Genomic DNA, 16594 nt, shown 5'->3' with positions numbered 1-16594 from the left:
CTTAACCAGTTCCTCCTACTGCGATTATTTTTGATCTTGTGATCGAAAAACGCACATTTGTTTTTTTTCCGTGTCTATCCTTGGTAAGAGTGCCGCAAACGACTGCGGTCGCAAGTCAAAGGCCAACGTTTTGTTGATGTAGGGTTGATCCGCTGCGGAGGAATTACGAAAATGACAGCTTCTGTGGAAGGAAATGCTACTGCTGCAAACCATTAGGATGTTTATAAGACCAGAGCAAATTAACTGATTTTACTAGGTGTACAGTTTTTCTTTGTGTTTCCAAATCAATGACATAAACTCATAGAAGGACTCATAGGTCTGCGATCCAGCTGCATATTTTACAAATACATACTTTTAGAGGAAGTGTAACTCGGGGAATGGCCTGATTTTCACACTGCATGAGTATTTATGTTGTCATCATTCATAAGTGAGAGGAAACTCATAAACAGATGTACCAGGGTGTGTGTGTGTGTGTGTGTGTGCGTTTGGGTTTACTGGGTACAAACAAGCAGGGTGAGTCAATTATCCCGAACAATCAAATAAAGCACACCACTGAAGTGCATATGCCCGAACAAAACAATGTCTTAATAGAAGTGGTGAGATGTATTCTCAGATGACACAGAGTTTCTGCCTAATGGATTCTACAAAGCCAACGCGTGAAAAGCAGTTGTGGACGTCAAGATTCCCCTGACACTCATTCGCCGATGATCAATTTCCCATCCTCCGTCCTCTGGCCTGCCCTCACACATCCACATCAATCCAACACAAGTAAATACAGTGAGTGCCTTAATGCATTTTATCTCTCCGGGGATTCTGCAGACCTAAAATGGTATCGGGTGAGTAAATAAATAAATATTCCGCTGAGTGGTGGAGTGGATGTTGAATAGTGAGCAACCTTTCTTCCTCCTGCTGTCCATAAAAAAAAAAAAAAAAAAAAGGGGGGGAATACAGTTTTATTAGGAAAAGGCTTCAGAGCATAAAGAGCCATGGACACGGTTGCAGAGGAGAATCTGGAATTGGATGATACTAAAAGTAGCAATAAAGCTGAGTGCAAATAAGGAGAGAGGAGGCAGGTGGCCCTTGTTAGAGGAATCAAAAAGGCACCACTGCGGCGTCAGCATGTGCACTTGAGGAGGGGGAATTAGCGGCCTCCTTTAGCGTGGCCTTCATTCATTCAAACTGCAATGAGGAGTTTGGCACAACAAGGACTATGAAAATCACTCCGGCTAACTGGGTCCATCCACACAGTGACATAATCCTTTGGAAAGACACTTTTATTTCCCATCAGTGCACCAGTTCATGTCAAGCTATAAATGTGTCGCCCCTTGGCAACGGCAGGAGAGACAAACAGAAACAACTTTCGAAACAGCGAGACTGGCCTGGTGAAACTTCACTCGGTCACTCTTCCGTGGCATAACATCATACGATTTGATTAATCTCTCTGGAGCACATAATCTAGGGTGCTGCCCACACAGAGCAGCAGTAGTTCTCACCACCGACTCTGCACAGCAGCAGCAGCTGGATGAGCTGCGATAGGATAAAAGGGGCCAGGTAGCAAATACAACACATCCAGTGCTCCCACGTCATGACCTTGACCGGAGAGCAGGCTGACTGACGGCCTTCTCTATCATTTCACACTGCTCCTGGTACAATTACAGGCCCTGGGTACATTGTCTTGTTAACTTCAGCCCTTCGACTGTACATTCGGAGCAGCTCAGAGATCAAGCGATCGCTGGAGTTGAAATTGACAGAGCTACCCTTTTCCGCTGTCATAGCCTCCTGTGTTACTCTGTCACTGGCAGGTGATGGAGGAGCAAAATAAGCTGTCTGAGGCCTCTAATGCAGATGGTGAGGACATCAAAGTCTGTGGATTCTGACAGCCGTCATCGCAGGTCTGACTTCTTGTTAAGTACTCTGGTAGAAACAGACAGCACAGTGTGGTGGAATTTCATGGAGGTGGCGTACACCTGCCTACATAGTTATGTCTGTCTGCCATGACATGCTGACTACAGGTCACATGAACACCTACCAAAGCCATGGTGTCCTTCAGGAACAGCTTTCCTGTAGCCCATGGGTGGCCAAATAACAACCCACGGTAAAAAAAAAAAAAAGAAAAACTAGAATGTAGTTTGAGCATTGATCTCATAAATTGCACTGTTTGCAAAGTGTTTAAACTTCTTAGTTCTTCTTAGCACTATTTGACCAACATTGATTACTGGTCAATGCAAATTTTAACCTCAGTTGATAAGGTAATGATGCCGAAAAGTGTGCTTTTTTTTTTTACAGATATCAAGGGGGAAGTGTGTTCGCATTGCATGGAATCCTTTGCGCTGATCAAAAGAGTACAATGTTAGAGGAGACTATGAAACTACACATCAGTCTCACGCTTTTTGGAGGCTTCTGCTCTTGAAAGCGTGTTTGGTCACCCCTTTCTGTAGCCTAATGGTCTAAACAGTGCTGGAAACAGTCAAACATTTTGCTAATTCAGCATTAACCAAGAAAAAATACCAAACATTTTAATCCAGCTGCACCCAGAATATTTTTCCATTCTATAGCTCAAAAAATGAGACAATAATAAACAGAAACAATGACTTATAATAAAGATAGGGGGAAACCTTCGTTAGTTATAGCTCAAGAGTAAAATAAGCCCAGTTTTCTTAACTAAATGATATTAAGAAGTTTTGCATCAGTTTTACAGAATCCAGTGGCTTAGCTCTGAACTTGAAAGTGTTAATGGCTGCAGACAAGACAGCAGCTGCATTTGATCCCAACTCCGCCAGATTACTAATGAGGTATTGACCTATAAATGGCACTTCAGAAATGACAGCTACCAATATTGACCTTTAAAAGAGGAATAAATACAAAGAGTGTCTCCCAAAGCTCATTGCGGAGCCAGAGGTCAATACCAAGACTCCATTAGAGCCATTTAAGTAAAAAACATTCTCCTGGAACAAAATGCCACATTTAGCTATTTTGGCGAAACGATACTATGGAAGTGGTATGGAATATTTGAACAGGGCAGCCTTGATGCGAGTGCAGCTGACAGTCTGAGGAGTCAAGAGGCGACCTAGCCGTGCAGACCACGGCTCTGAAATACGCCCCGGGTGTTAATTGGAAACACAGCACAACCGCTTCCTCACTGAGGCGTGTCATTGGAAAGGAAATAAGCGCCAGCAGCAAAATATACAAAGATGCTCGTGAGGATGAAGGAGCCCAGCTCAATGAGATCGAAGCAGGCAGATGAGACTACGCTAAATACACATCTGACTGAGGCGACACAGTGATCTTAACACAGACAAATAGCCCAATACCCACCTCATTGCAAAAATGAACAATTGTAATACTCTTCTTTTTTTTTTTCTGTTGACTTAAAATAAAAGTTGCCATAAACTTTTTTATGGGACATTCTTTATGAATTGAGTTTCATCTCAGTCTCAGTTTTAGGAGAACCTCTCAGGCCCCATTGAATCCATCGGATCATTCATCCTGATAAGCTGATTTTGTCATTAGATACGACAGGATCGGACAGCATCTGCTACAGATGTATCATACAGGTGTGTCATTGCACCGTCGGCATGTCATAACACAGTTCTGATGCCCCCGTGACTGTCCAACACCCTACCCCCATCCCCTGACCTCTATTTCCCTGTTGGTCAGTCCACAGCAAATCCGAAAAGCCTCCCAGCATCTCCATGGCGACGGGCCTCGGTCGAGCAGATGGCCTCAGTGTGCCGCGCGGCAATTAAAGAGGGCGCCGAGCGGGGAAAAAGGAAAGTGGGTCAGGGTGGGGGGTGGAGGGGGAGTGGCAGGGCCTGGCAACGTGAAGCTGCCTCTGCCTCGAGGCCGGCGCACGGACGCGCGTTCGCTCACACCTCAGTGAACTCCTTCCCCAGGTCCTCCCAGGAAAGACAAACAGCCGCCCCACGCCGGGCACCAAGCGGCAGCGGTGTGAGCTTTAACAGAGCAGGGGTTAGGGCGACGGGGGGGACTGCCCCCAAATCTTACCCGCCGAATCTCCCCCATCGGTGAGAAGTCAGGAAAAACTTCCACCGTAATTACATGGAGCAAATTCCACAACCAAATCAATAGGATTAACCCTTTAAATCCCACACAACGACATACAGAATCAGCCCCCCCTTATTTGGATTACTTCCACTGGAGCACCACTCACTCCCGACAGGAACTGCTTCTTTTTTCTCTCTTTTTAACAGCTTCGTCAAAATTTTACAAACAGCAGGGATGAAATACACCCATGGCGAAGTAGAGCAAATCAAATCAGTTTCTTCCCCCGACTGCTTCCATTGCATATTGAGCGGTCTATTGAAACATTGGGCTTCAATTTAATCTTGACTTGAACCCACTTGTTCTGAAATATCTGATTGAGCTTCTGAATCGCTCATTACTCAAATTAAAAGAGGCTTTAATTAAGCTAATTCCGCGGACAATTATGATCTTTAGCACATTAGAGCTTTTAATTTAATTTACTCTTTTATGTGTCATAACACTCCTACAATTATGCAACGGGCAACGCATTTGTTTGAAGATAGCTTTAATGCAGAATATTTGGTTGGTGGGTGTGGGTGTGTGTGTGGGAGGGGGGGGGCGTTTGGCTTCCCGCATGGGAAAAGAATAAGGGCTTAATGAACTGGAAAAAATGAAATGAACTTCTTATTTGCACAAGTCTTTACTTCCAGCGAGCAGCCCCAGTGTGCCGAAACAGAACTTTAGCCAAGAACACTATTTCAAGGCAAACTAGAATCACCCTAGGAACGTAGCCTCATTCAGCAACAGCATGACCCTCGGCAAGCTCCCATCCCCCGCAGACTCCACATGTAAATCTCCATTTCCCCCCTTTTCCTCTTTACATCCAGGCTGTTATTTTCCCTTGCAAATTCCCCTCCACGACTTTGTGATTGAAGGAAGGAAGGTACGATCCTTAAACACATTCTGCAAAACATTTTTAACCTTGGCGCCCAGAGAGGTACGAGTCTGCCGGCCAGAAGAATGGAGGCATTTTAAGTATTTTGCTGGCGTAATAAATAAACTCTATATCAATTTTCCTATTCCAACATCTATTTCCATTTCCATACTTCTGCGGCTGGTACACTGCCCCCCCCCCCCCCCCCATCAACATAAACGATTCTAGCGCACTTTCTGATCCGAACATACGGCTAAGGCAGGAGATGAAACTCAACTCGGATACATCAATAAAGGCAGGAAACTGCACTGCTCACTCTCGCTCTGCGAGGCTATGAGCTACGTGGGCGCAAGTTCAGTGAGTGGGAGTTATTGTGGCCACTTACATCTGCATAACTTATCATCACATAAATGTTGTAGCTCATATGTTTGACACGTGGGAGGGAGAAGAAGGGGGGGCGGACTGTTGACCCCGCCAGCCTTCTGTCTCTCTGGCCTGACGTGACATTTGGCATCTCCACGGCTCGACTGACAATTGCTGTGAACTACAAAATGGCCCCGCGTGATTCCTTTGCTAGTATCAAAGCCCTCTCCAGATTCCTGACTGGTTGATTCCACTTGCGAAAACCTGCAGCCAAGCAGGACGTGCGCTGCCAGAGTGGAAGCTCCTGTGTGTAAACCCCTGGCAAAGTTATTGAGCTGGAAGAGGCAAGAAGAAGTGAGGAGGAGGAGAGAGTTGGGTGGGTCGGTGGGTGGGGGAGTTACAGCAGGCATATCATATGAAACCATTCTGCATGAGAAAAAGACGAGCTTCAGGGAAAACTGGGAAAAGTAACAGACCAAAAGTCAATGCTGTCTAGAAGTCAGGTCGAGGTCAAATATGACTTGGATCATTCTATGACCTTAAGCAAGGTTTTTTGTGTTCTAAACTTTACCATAGCCCAACCCCACTATGGTTACCATGACAGTCTTGTAACCTAAACACCGTATTTTAGATCTGCTACGAAAATCCACTGAAAGACGTTAGCATTCTGTGTGATACTTAAAGAACGTTTCCCAGGAGACTTTACTTTTCCTTCCAAAAACAATAAATTGGGTAAATGCAAAACAGCTGCAAATGAATGTAATCTGTAGAAGACAGACATACTGGTGTCACCATATACTGTGTGTTGGCAGTCTAAAAGAAACTGCGGTGCATTAAATCACAGCAATAACATTTTAATGGGATTCATTTTTATTTATAGTTTACCCTCGTGTTTTGTTATTTAAGTTTATTGTGCATGAAATTTTTTCTTTTACTGTTCAAGATCTACTATATTTGCTGTCATCTTTCATACTTACTAAATTTCTTCACTGCAACTTTATCCAATCTGCTATAACCTTGCAAACATGGTAGCTTATGTGATCCTTTCATGTAAAAAAAAAAAAAAAGGCAATAAATGTCAGCTGATTTATCATCATAGAAACCTCAACCATATGTCAGATTGGCTCTAGATAGAAGATACAAAGAAAGCCATGAAAGAGACCCCCGGTCCCTTATATAACGCATGAGGGTCTAAGTGAGGAAGGTATATGTGCACATCTTCTATCTACGATGTGAGTCCATGCTCTTATAGGTGTCTGAAAAGAACTTAATGCATGTTCCCCATGTTTTCACCCCTTTTCCTGACATATGAGGAACTGTGTTACTACATTAAGAGGGGTAAATATAGTTTATACACTACAGCTTTGCTCCATAGTTAAAATAGGTGCAGTGCCGATGCGAGATAAAGGAATAAACACATCCACTTTCCCTGCTCGGAGGTGAGAACACCTCTCTATTATACACACATATTCAAATACAAAATCTACTGATAGCCACATGTTCTTGCAATGCCAGTTTTTTTTTAGATAAATAAAAAAAGAGGGCATACAGGAAGGAGGCGGAGGTCATTTGGCACACCTGACTTTGTGAAAACAATGCAACATTGGAGTCAAATTCAGCCAGGCTTGAAACTGGGGAATCAATAGCAGACTACATTAGTTGCTTTGGAATAGACCCTACCAGCAAAAATGGAAGGATCAATGCCAAACTGCAGGGCAGACCAGGCCTGTGTTTATCTCCATCTCTTTTCGAGGCAGAGCTTGAACCATGTGCGCTAACAAACGGGTGAAAATGAAGAATTTCTACCACCCATGTAAGGTTGACCCCAATCTCGGGTTTGTGACGAGCACTGGGTGTCAGCCGTGGCCGAGGGTTATGGTGGAGGAACAATAGCTGAAATACACTCAGAAATGTTCGCACAGAAGAAATTGAAATCCCTCTGAATCGAGCAATTATCTTCAGAGTCGATCACAGCATTGAGAGGTGCAAACAGGAAAGGGAGACGTGCGCACAGAGAGAGAGAAATAGCTGACCTGTTATCAGTCATACTCTGCTCGTCTGTCTGCACAGGACGGGGGCACTAAGGAGCTTTGCACCAAGCTGCAGCACAAGGGAAGCTTAGCTCCATGTCAGGGAGAATAAATAAATCTGTCCCCCCAGCCCCCACCCCCTACCTTATAACAACACCACCACCACTCTTCCCCCTTCACCCACACTCCCATTTACAACCACGCTGTTGCTTTGAAGCGCAGCCGGCTCCCGGAGAGATATCAGCGCAGAATATTAAATGAGCACGAACACCATCACTCATTAAAAAGGGAAACATTTCATGAAACAAACCCCCTTTTGTATCAAGTGCTAACCAAGTCGACTTTCTCAGTACCGTCCTCAAAGGCAGAGCGGGGAGACAGGAGAGAGAGGAACAGGGAGACAAGAGCGAGGGGGAGGGAGAGGGGGAGACTCCCAAGTTTGTCAAAAGGTAAAAGAGAAAATTGTGACGTTCTGGCAGGAGATCAGCCCTGAGCCTCGCGTAACAACAGCGGAAATTGTCGGTACGACTTTGATTCCGCGTCGAAAGATTGGAGCAGCCGCTGAATTTCAGAAATGGTCGATATTTTCATTCGAATGTGCTCTGCAAGCTGATATTCCATTCCAGCTTCAGCCCCAGAGGGTATTTAGCAGTGGATGCCATGTGCAGTGGGTGAGCTGGAGGGCTTGTAATGGGATTGACAGATGTGGTTCTTGAAGGCGGCGGCGGATGTTTTTAGTCCGATGTTGGAGGGGCAGTTTGTATGGATATTCAATGTCCCATATGTTGACCTGTTTTGAGGTCACAAGTTCAGAAAAGTGTTGGTACTTATCAGCGGAATTTGTTTTTGCAGAATGGAGGAGCTACTTTATTCAGCAGTTGGGTGTCAAAAGCAGGTGAAACCGGGAATAAAACATGTCTTTCCAATACTCATGGCAGGAAGGGAGACCCTATGGGGCATGATATTGACTTTGAAAAATGTGCTATACTCAATAAATATCTCAATCGTAACAGCCGAATGATAAAATAGTGGCAAAGACCTACATCAGATCGACATTGTTGTCAGGGAGATTGAATATTTAATTGAAGGCCATTATTGGCCCAGTACTTGAGCCTGCTGATGTATTGCTCTGACCCGAGACAGTAAAGAGGAAGAGCTGCAGGCCAGCACTTGTCAACAGAACGCACAAGTCAGCACAAAATTCAACGGAGTTGAACAGCAGAAAACATGGCAACAGCAACAACTGGTCCATCAATTATTTTTTTTAGAACTAGTTCACGAAGAAGAGCCTCTAGTGAAATACAAAAGTTTGGACCGACACGAGAATACAACACAACCTCAAAGTTAATCGAGCCATCAGGTGACAGAAAACACAGCTTGATGGTTTTCCAGGTCCACATCCGGCTACAGACTTTGTATTTCTATATTACATTTCCCTCCTCATCCTCAGACTCAGCAGGTTGGTTGCTGACTGGTTATCAGGACTCCTTTGCTCCTTAATGGAGGCCCATCAGCCCAGCTGCCTGTTGTAAATTGACTTGTTCAGGCGGTGGGGGGCGGGAGCTGCACCCATCAGATCTGCTTTATTTTAAAGTCATGCTGCCTTTAGTGGAAAGACCGAGAATTATCCACTCTCTCAATCCCAGATCAGCCCGTGACTAAATGCCCCAGTCGTAAACCAAGACACAAAGCGTGGCATACCCATAAGATTTCTTGTTTTTAAACCGCTGAAGCAGAAAATACAAGACGACTGCATAAAAAAAAATAATGTAAATGATGCATTAAACGGCGGCGTTCCCTTTGCACAGCGGCTTGGAATAGAAAACATAAGTGCAGTTCCTGTAAAGAAATAAATATGATTGGCCTTTCACTGAAATGACTGATTGCAGGTGGTAACCATAGTAAGTGAACTCTGAAGGGAGACATTGTGCAAAGAACCTATACAAGCTTATTGGCAAGCCGAGACGCAGTCACAAGAAAACAGAGCAGACTGTGAGATTCCCCCCAACATGTGAGATTATTTACTCTTTTCTTCTGAGAAGATTTACATCGACTAGGGGAGCCATAGTAAGCCTGTCCTCAGATCTGACAAACTGTGAGGAAAATATGGAACAAGAGTAGTCAGTCAATGCCATTCTCATTCTCAAGAGCAGAGCAGGGAATTTAACCATTTAATCCCTCGACAAGGATCGGCTAAATAGAAAGACAACGTCCTCGACAGATTAATGCCAAATCAGAAAAGCTCAGGGCGAGATTTGATCCCCTTTATTGATTCCCTTCTTCTCTTGCTTTGCTGATGCTGCGATTTGAGTTGAAACAGAGACACATATCAAGGATTTAAAGCAGAGAATTGCAGCTGCGGCTTCCTGATAAACGTGTTTTCCATCCCGATCCAACATGTTTGACTGTCTGGTGTGAAGAAAGCAAAAAGGAGCTGGGGAGGACACCCAGCAGACACTAAACACCACAAAATAACAACCAAATGGAAACATATGATACAGAACCGCATGTTCTGATAGAACAAGCTATCTGGTAACATTAGACAGCCGGTGTCTGGTACAAACATTTCTTGTGATATTTGACTATCCCTCCCGTATGCCCTAAAACAGCTTCACTCAGTAATTCAAATAATTTCACCATCACAGAGACGAGCGGTTAAATGAAGCATTCATTTACTCCTCACCATGACCTTAAATCCTGCATGTAAACTACAGCCTCCAAACAATCGGAGAGGCGCACTTAATTCGACTTCCATTTTGTATTTAATGCTATTTGTGCAGTCTCCTGCACACGGAGAACACTCCTAACCTTTCCTTTATTTAGGTTCAGTGCTTATCGTCATGTTTTATTAATCTATTTTGTGAAATGCAGCCTTTATGCGGAGAGCACAGGGGCTGAAAATGCGCATCATGAGCTCACAAAGACAACTGAGAATGTGCCTCAGATCGAGTGCTGTGGTGTATGGAACAAAACTCAAGCTAATTCAAATATATGACGAAAGAAAGAAATTAATGAAGGGCAACTCCATTTCCAGAATCATAACAGACAGACAAAAAAAAGAAGCTTTACCAAGACATTTCACGCAGTGTTTGGAGGAGGATTTGCTAAAGAGCTGAACCACAATGAGCTAAACTCTCAAAGAGATGAAGTTTGAGTGGTCCAAGTACCTCCATTAATTTCTATGGCGAAAAGGGAAGCTTAATCTCCTGTCAGCTCGCCTCAAGCTAGTCTCCCAGGACTCGGTGCTCTCTCCCTCTCTCTCCCATCCATCACCTCAGCAGGGACCAAAGAGAGACTCCCCAAAGGAACGGGGATCAGAGCAATTTGCATTTGCACTCCAACCATCAAGGCCCAACAATCCCGTGGTGACTCTCTCCGTTTCACTCTATCGCAAACTGTCATCCGAAATGAAATGTAAAATTGCAGTCTTTTCATCAGAAGAGAGAAAGTCAAAATGCTAATTACAATGTTCCAGCAGTATTCCTTTCTGCAAGCCGTCAGAGGGGTACATTCCTCTGCCTGTTTTCAGTGCTCCACATCAAACATCCATATCAAGACGATTTATGAACATGCCTGCAATTGTCCTCTGACCCTCTGACTGCACGATCAATCAATCCAGCTAAAGTACGTGACATTTCAAACACACAGAGGTAGACGTCAGTGGGCTTTAACTGAGTCTGAAAAGCAAAAACAAGGATCAGAAGCACAAACAATGAAGAGGGAACAACAAATCATATCACCCGTGGTTCACATCAGTCAGGAGACGTCATGTGAGAATCAAACTACAACAGTAAAATGGCTGTGACACACGAAATAGTAGAGGAACTTTCTACCAAGTAGGGCTATGGCAATAATCAAAACAACGGTTATTCTGGTCTACACCATTATTCAACACAATTACTCATGCCTTTGGAAACAATGTGCAATTTAAAGTTGTCAGCTGCGCTTTGAGAGCAAAATTAAGTGGCTTGATCTTTCCAGAACTCGGTGTTCTTGTGACCAATTAAATTATAAACACAAAAAAGGTTGAAAAGCTATGAATGGTGACGACAAAGTGCGGTTAACGAGACAGCGTGTTTCATGACAGGTCGGGTGGGCAAGAACATCACTGCGGACCATACCCTGGTCAGTCCGCCCCGACTGACGGACGCGTTAGGGAGGGCCGAGATCCAGGCGAGGGGCGGAACCGCAAGCCACCTCCAGCCCAGGCATTTCTTAACCGACCTCGAGACGGTTGTGGCGCACCGCCACAGAGGAAATGCACCCAGCGAGGCCTAGCAAGCGACCGGGCGACGAAGAGAGAATCATTGCAAAACGGATTGGGGCACAATAACTGTTTTGATTATCTTGTCAGAAGCCAAAATTGTAATTAAGAATAAAATGTGATTAATCGCCCAGCCCTACTACCAAACATTCAGGAGAACACATGACTGACAGAACTGAACAACACGGGTCTCCAGCAGAGTGATCCAGCTGCCAACTCATTACAAAGATGATAATTCACAACCACACAATTTCCCTTCCTGAATAATAACACATCAAAGTAGATGCTCGTCCACCATTCAGCCCTCATTTCCCAAATGTTTAATCCAACTAAGATGAGGAATTAGAGCTGGAAAATCTCTTTATCCCACCGCCGAGAGTGATATCTATATGGGCTCGTACAGCACCAGGACCAGGAGGGATGGAGCCAAGCCATAAACAACCACCTGGTTGCTAACTCAGTTCACACTCAATTAAATATCAGACTGGAATACCGGAGAGACCGAATGCTAATATAAGAAAGCAGGAGCAGAGCTGCTATTATTATTCACATTTCCATTATTCTCAATGTTCCTTTTATTTCATAATCTATTTGGCAACAGCTCGGAATATTTTCTGTTTATGAATTTGGCACTCTTGTGCTTTCCACAAATGGTTATTACCGTGACAGGCACAAAATGGCCCTCCCTGATGGATAACTGCAACAGGGTTTGCTGCTACTTGCATTTGTCAGGGCCATTTTCCCACTTGTTTGTGCTTCTGTAATGAGGGAAGAGTCTGGAACACGTTGTATATCAATTAAGCCATCAAAGCCGGTGGGCATTTATGGCAACGCCCTTTAACCTCAGGGTGAAAGACCAGATCCTTGTTTTTGCATGTCAAAAGAAACGGCTCCAAACAACTGCTGCAGTAAAGCGTTTTCCAAGCCCTTCCCTGCATGCAGAGAGGACGAACTGTGCCGTCACTTTGGGTTCAAATAAACTACGGCAATGAATAAAAGAAAGAAACAAGAGCAAAGTTATTCGCACGACTTCTCATTAGGCTTAGAAAAAAGAAAAAAAAACACCTCCCGTTTCTGCTCAAATAAGACGTTTTCCAGGAGGCTTTTTAAGTGCAATTTTTGAGACATGTTCCGCTCCCTTGATTGAACAGCTTCAAAAGCTTTTCCACCGTGAATCCCAAGGGAACCAGTTAATCCTGATCTTCTCCACAAGCAAAGGGATCATCTCAATGTAAATCAGACAGGGGCTTTTGATCAAAGTAGTCAATCGGCCTTAAAACATGTGACGCCACAAGGAGCCTCGCCAACAAAACAAGGTCAACGTATCGGTGGTTCTGGAGCTCAAAGAGATGGAGAAAAAACAACCCAGATGTGACAAACATACTGGTCTATAAAATACTTTTCAGACCGGGAGAGTCTGTCGGAGAAGATACCGTTGCCATTCAAAACATTATCTGACATTTCTTGACCACACTTGACCCTCCTCCATTCCTTTCTTAAAATAGGGGCGCCAGACAGAATTAACTTGTCCAAGACGTAAACAAACCAGTAAATTAGGCCTTAATCCCCCCACTCCCTCTGAATAATGATCGCAAACACATACCAACAACCAGGCGTATGCACACATAACATGCCATGTCATTGTCAGCTTGTTTTGTTCTCCAATTAAAAGGGTTGTCAATACAACCAGAACAACGATGCTCCTTCCGATTAGAGTCAAACACACGTATTAAACGAGTGTTTCAATAATTAGGCCCACTTGAGGAAGCTTTAATGTCAGGATGATCAATGGGCAAATTATCGCTCCATTTATCAAACCCCCAGTGCCTCCATCAACACACCACCCTCTGCCCCAAAACACACACACACACACACACACACACACACACACACACACACACACACACACACACACACACACACACTCCATCTCTCTCCTAAAATCTATAAAGAATTTAGGACATTTCTCAAAGTAGGACTGGAGATCGAGGACAAATGTCAACACACCCTGAGTCACTCTTCCTCAGAAAATATCATTTAATGCTCAGTTAGAAATAAGGGATTTGCACTTAGTGGGGTCCTTGAAATTGTTTTAATAATTTACAATATTCAACTAGCACACAGGAGCTGGGGATTAACAGGCCCATGGTTTCAATTATCACCAAGGAGCACTTTACAATGAGACACTGGGAAAAAAACTTCTGGCCTCCAAGGTTTATTGCACACATCGCCACCTGCCTGCAGCCAGGGTAACTTCCATATTTTGCGGCCAAATAAGTATTCCGCAGCCGTTTTTTTGGATGTTTGATTCTTGCAATTTTCTCTGACTCATTTGCACATATGCTGAGTAAAAAAAAAAAAAAAAAAAAAAAAAAAAGATGCGCCATCGTATCGATCCACCCATTCATGCATCATCCAAGTCTGTCACTGCAAAACCAACACACAGAGATGATGACAGAATAAGGCTCGTCGTGTCTCAGGTGGGAGTCTGAGGCTTACCTTGGACGTGCAGGCTCAGCAGGAGCATCCATATCCCCGCACACATCGCCATGGCTCCTCCTCAAACTATCCGGATCTCGTCTGATAAGATAACCTGAGAGTGGATGGACTGGGAGGAGGAGGAGGAGGTGGTGGGGAGGAGGAGGAGGGGAGGGAAGGGGGGTCACTCGAGACGACAAAGACCGAGCATGCAACTTCTGCAACAACAAAAAAAAAAAAAAAAATCCCCGAACTAGTAGTCTTCCTCCCTCGGTGCGCAATAAGACTTTCGCAAAACTAGAAGATCTGTGTTGCGCTTCTCCGCATCGATTTCTGCGGCGATTTCCTCTAGCTGGCGGAGAGTTTGCACAAAGTAGGACCTTGAAAGAAAAATGAGATCCAAGCAGATTTTCAGTTTAGGTGGTTGTTTTTTTTTTTTTTTAGGGATACAGCATTCAAGGAGAGTTTGTGGTTCGTGTCAAAGCAGCGCTTCTAGTTGGACCATCTGGCCGAGGTTGCTCCCTCCATCCACCGCAGCGGCTGCAGAAAACTCGCTCCTCCTTTTCCAGGTCCTCGATCGATGCTGTGCTGAAGTTTCCAACACTTGGAGAGAGTTCCTCCGGATGCAAAAACAGACACCTTAAACAGATGATCTGCTTTCACAGTCCTTGTTTTAGTCCCTTAAGTTCCCTGTTCTCCCGGTCTGCAGCCACGGAGAGATCAGCACAACCAGGCCGGTGAAGTTGTTTGTAACTCTGGGAATGGTGGGATTCGTGATCCTCCCTTTCCTTTTCTCCTCGTTCTTTCCTAAAAAAAAACAATGTCTTTTTGTTGGTTGAAATACAGTGTAGTCGTCCAGCTATGTGCACCGTCCCGCTGATCTGCCTCCACGGTGTGCTGCTGAATGTCGCTGAAGCTTTGGGAGAGATCAGGATCTGGTGACGTTGTGCAGAAGGGAGGAGCCTGGATTGTCCTGCAAAAAGCAAAAGCATCGCACACACACATGCACACGCACACGCACACACACACACACACACACACACACACACACACACACACACACACACAATCTCTCTCCTAAAATCTATAAAGAATTTAGGACATTTCTCAAAGTAGGACTGGAGATCGAGGACAAATGTCAACACACCCTGAGTCACTCTTCCTCAGAAAATATCATTTAATGCTCAGTTAGAAATAAGGGATTTGCACTTAGTGGGTCCTTGAAATTGTTTTAATAATTTACAATATTCACACACACACACAACAGCCTGAGAAGTGCAGCGACTCTGAAACTTTTGTTGTTGTTAAGCTTTGTTTAAGAGCAGAAGGTGATATAGTTGTGTCGAGCGAAGGAATGAAATCAATGTTATGAGGATTGAGAGACAGGGTGTGGGATGCTAACGTGTGCAGTCATGCAGAAGTGAAATAATGCATTGTGAAATAGGCTACCACTCACATGTTGAAATACCACATAGCCACCGAAACCTTTCTCACAGAAGGGAAATACCAAAACCAAAACTGACATTTTTGGGTGACTAACATAAAAACTGAGACCCCCATTATTGTTGAGGAAGCTGCCTGAACCCCACTTTGTTTAATATTCTACATGTTTATTGTATTATATCACCATCTCCCATTTTCACCTAAATAGAAATGCAAATGCATTTCTAATTTTGAATCAATTGCCAATGCAAATTGAACTCTAATCTCACTAATGTCGAATGACCAAAAGAGCACCATTGCACATGTTGAGAACCAATGTACAGGCAGCAAAATCCCAAAACAAAACGCATATTTATTGACTATTTCATTTATCTTTAATGAGTTTCATAAGTCAGAAAGCATAGCACCATCAGGGATCCCATCAACAACCCCTGCGGCACCCCCTAAACCCCATGTTAACCACAAGTCTAACAAACATGTCAGGGCGGGGCAGTGAAAGCTGATATATGACCCAAGTGGTCTTCCTAACATTCTTTCATATTGAGCTAACATTTTGTTGATTAAAACTAGGGGAAGCAACACTGGATGATGATCTTAGAGGGAAAGCATTTTCTGTACATCTTCAATTATATATGTATGCATGTACATGGCAAGTGTAGGAGCTGACAAACAGAACCCAGCCCACCTCTCTTCCTTCCTTCCTTCCTTCCTTCCTCCTCACCTCTGAGCCATTCCATCCTTTTCTCCAGAAGCGACCAAACAGGATCAGGTCTGTAAAGGTACTGCCTGAAAATGAATGGGAGGATGAATGTGATAACACTTCCCTCTTGTGGACAGTATTCTTTTGATAATTAAAACAGACTCAGTCCATCATGCTTAATAACGGAGAGTCGATTGTGTTGTTCGGGTTCCACAGGCTTGAACTTGACTCTTGTCCATGGTGATGATTTACTATCAGCACCACAGAATTATCTGCTGAACAACTACAGAAATTACCTGGCATGACAAAACAACACTGGGACAATTGGGTATTAGGGTCAGTGTAGCGTTCGGGGCACAGCAACATAAATCATTGGACAAACAGTATCTTTTTCTATG

The 16594-nt window shown here is 44.1% G+C and overlaps 1 protein-coding gene across 1 annotated transcript in view; it reads right to left on the bottom strand.

Annotated features, from left to right (window-relative positions):
* The window catches only part of nectin1b (nectin cell adhesion molecule 1b), a 72396-nt gene extending 58224 nt beyond the window's left edge, over nt 1-14172 (bottom strand). Inside the window, 1 exon segment of the mRNA XM_054602493.1 lies at nt 14075-14172. Within this exon segment, the coding sequence (XP_054458468.1) occupies nt 14075-14126 (52 nt within the window). The 5' untranslated portion in view covers nt 14127-14172.
* Nucleotides 14173-16594: the final 2422 nt, after the last annotated feature.

This window comes from Anoplopoma fimbria, chromosome 1 (assembly GCF_027596085.1).
Source record: "Anoplopoma fimbria isolate UVic2021 breed Golden Eagle Sablefish chromosome 1, Afim_UVic_2022, whole genome shotgun sequence".
In the NCBI taxonomy this organism is placed as follows: domain Eukaryota; kingdom Metazoa; phylum Chordata; class Actinopteri; order Perciformes; family Anoplopomatidae; genus Anoplopoma; species Anoplopoma fimbria.
Note: the sequence above shows the minus strand (reverse complement) of the source record. Positions and strands in the feature narration are given on the sequence as shown.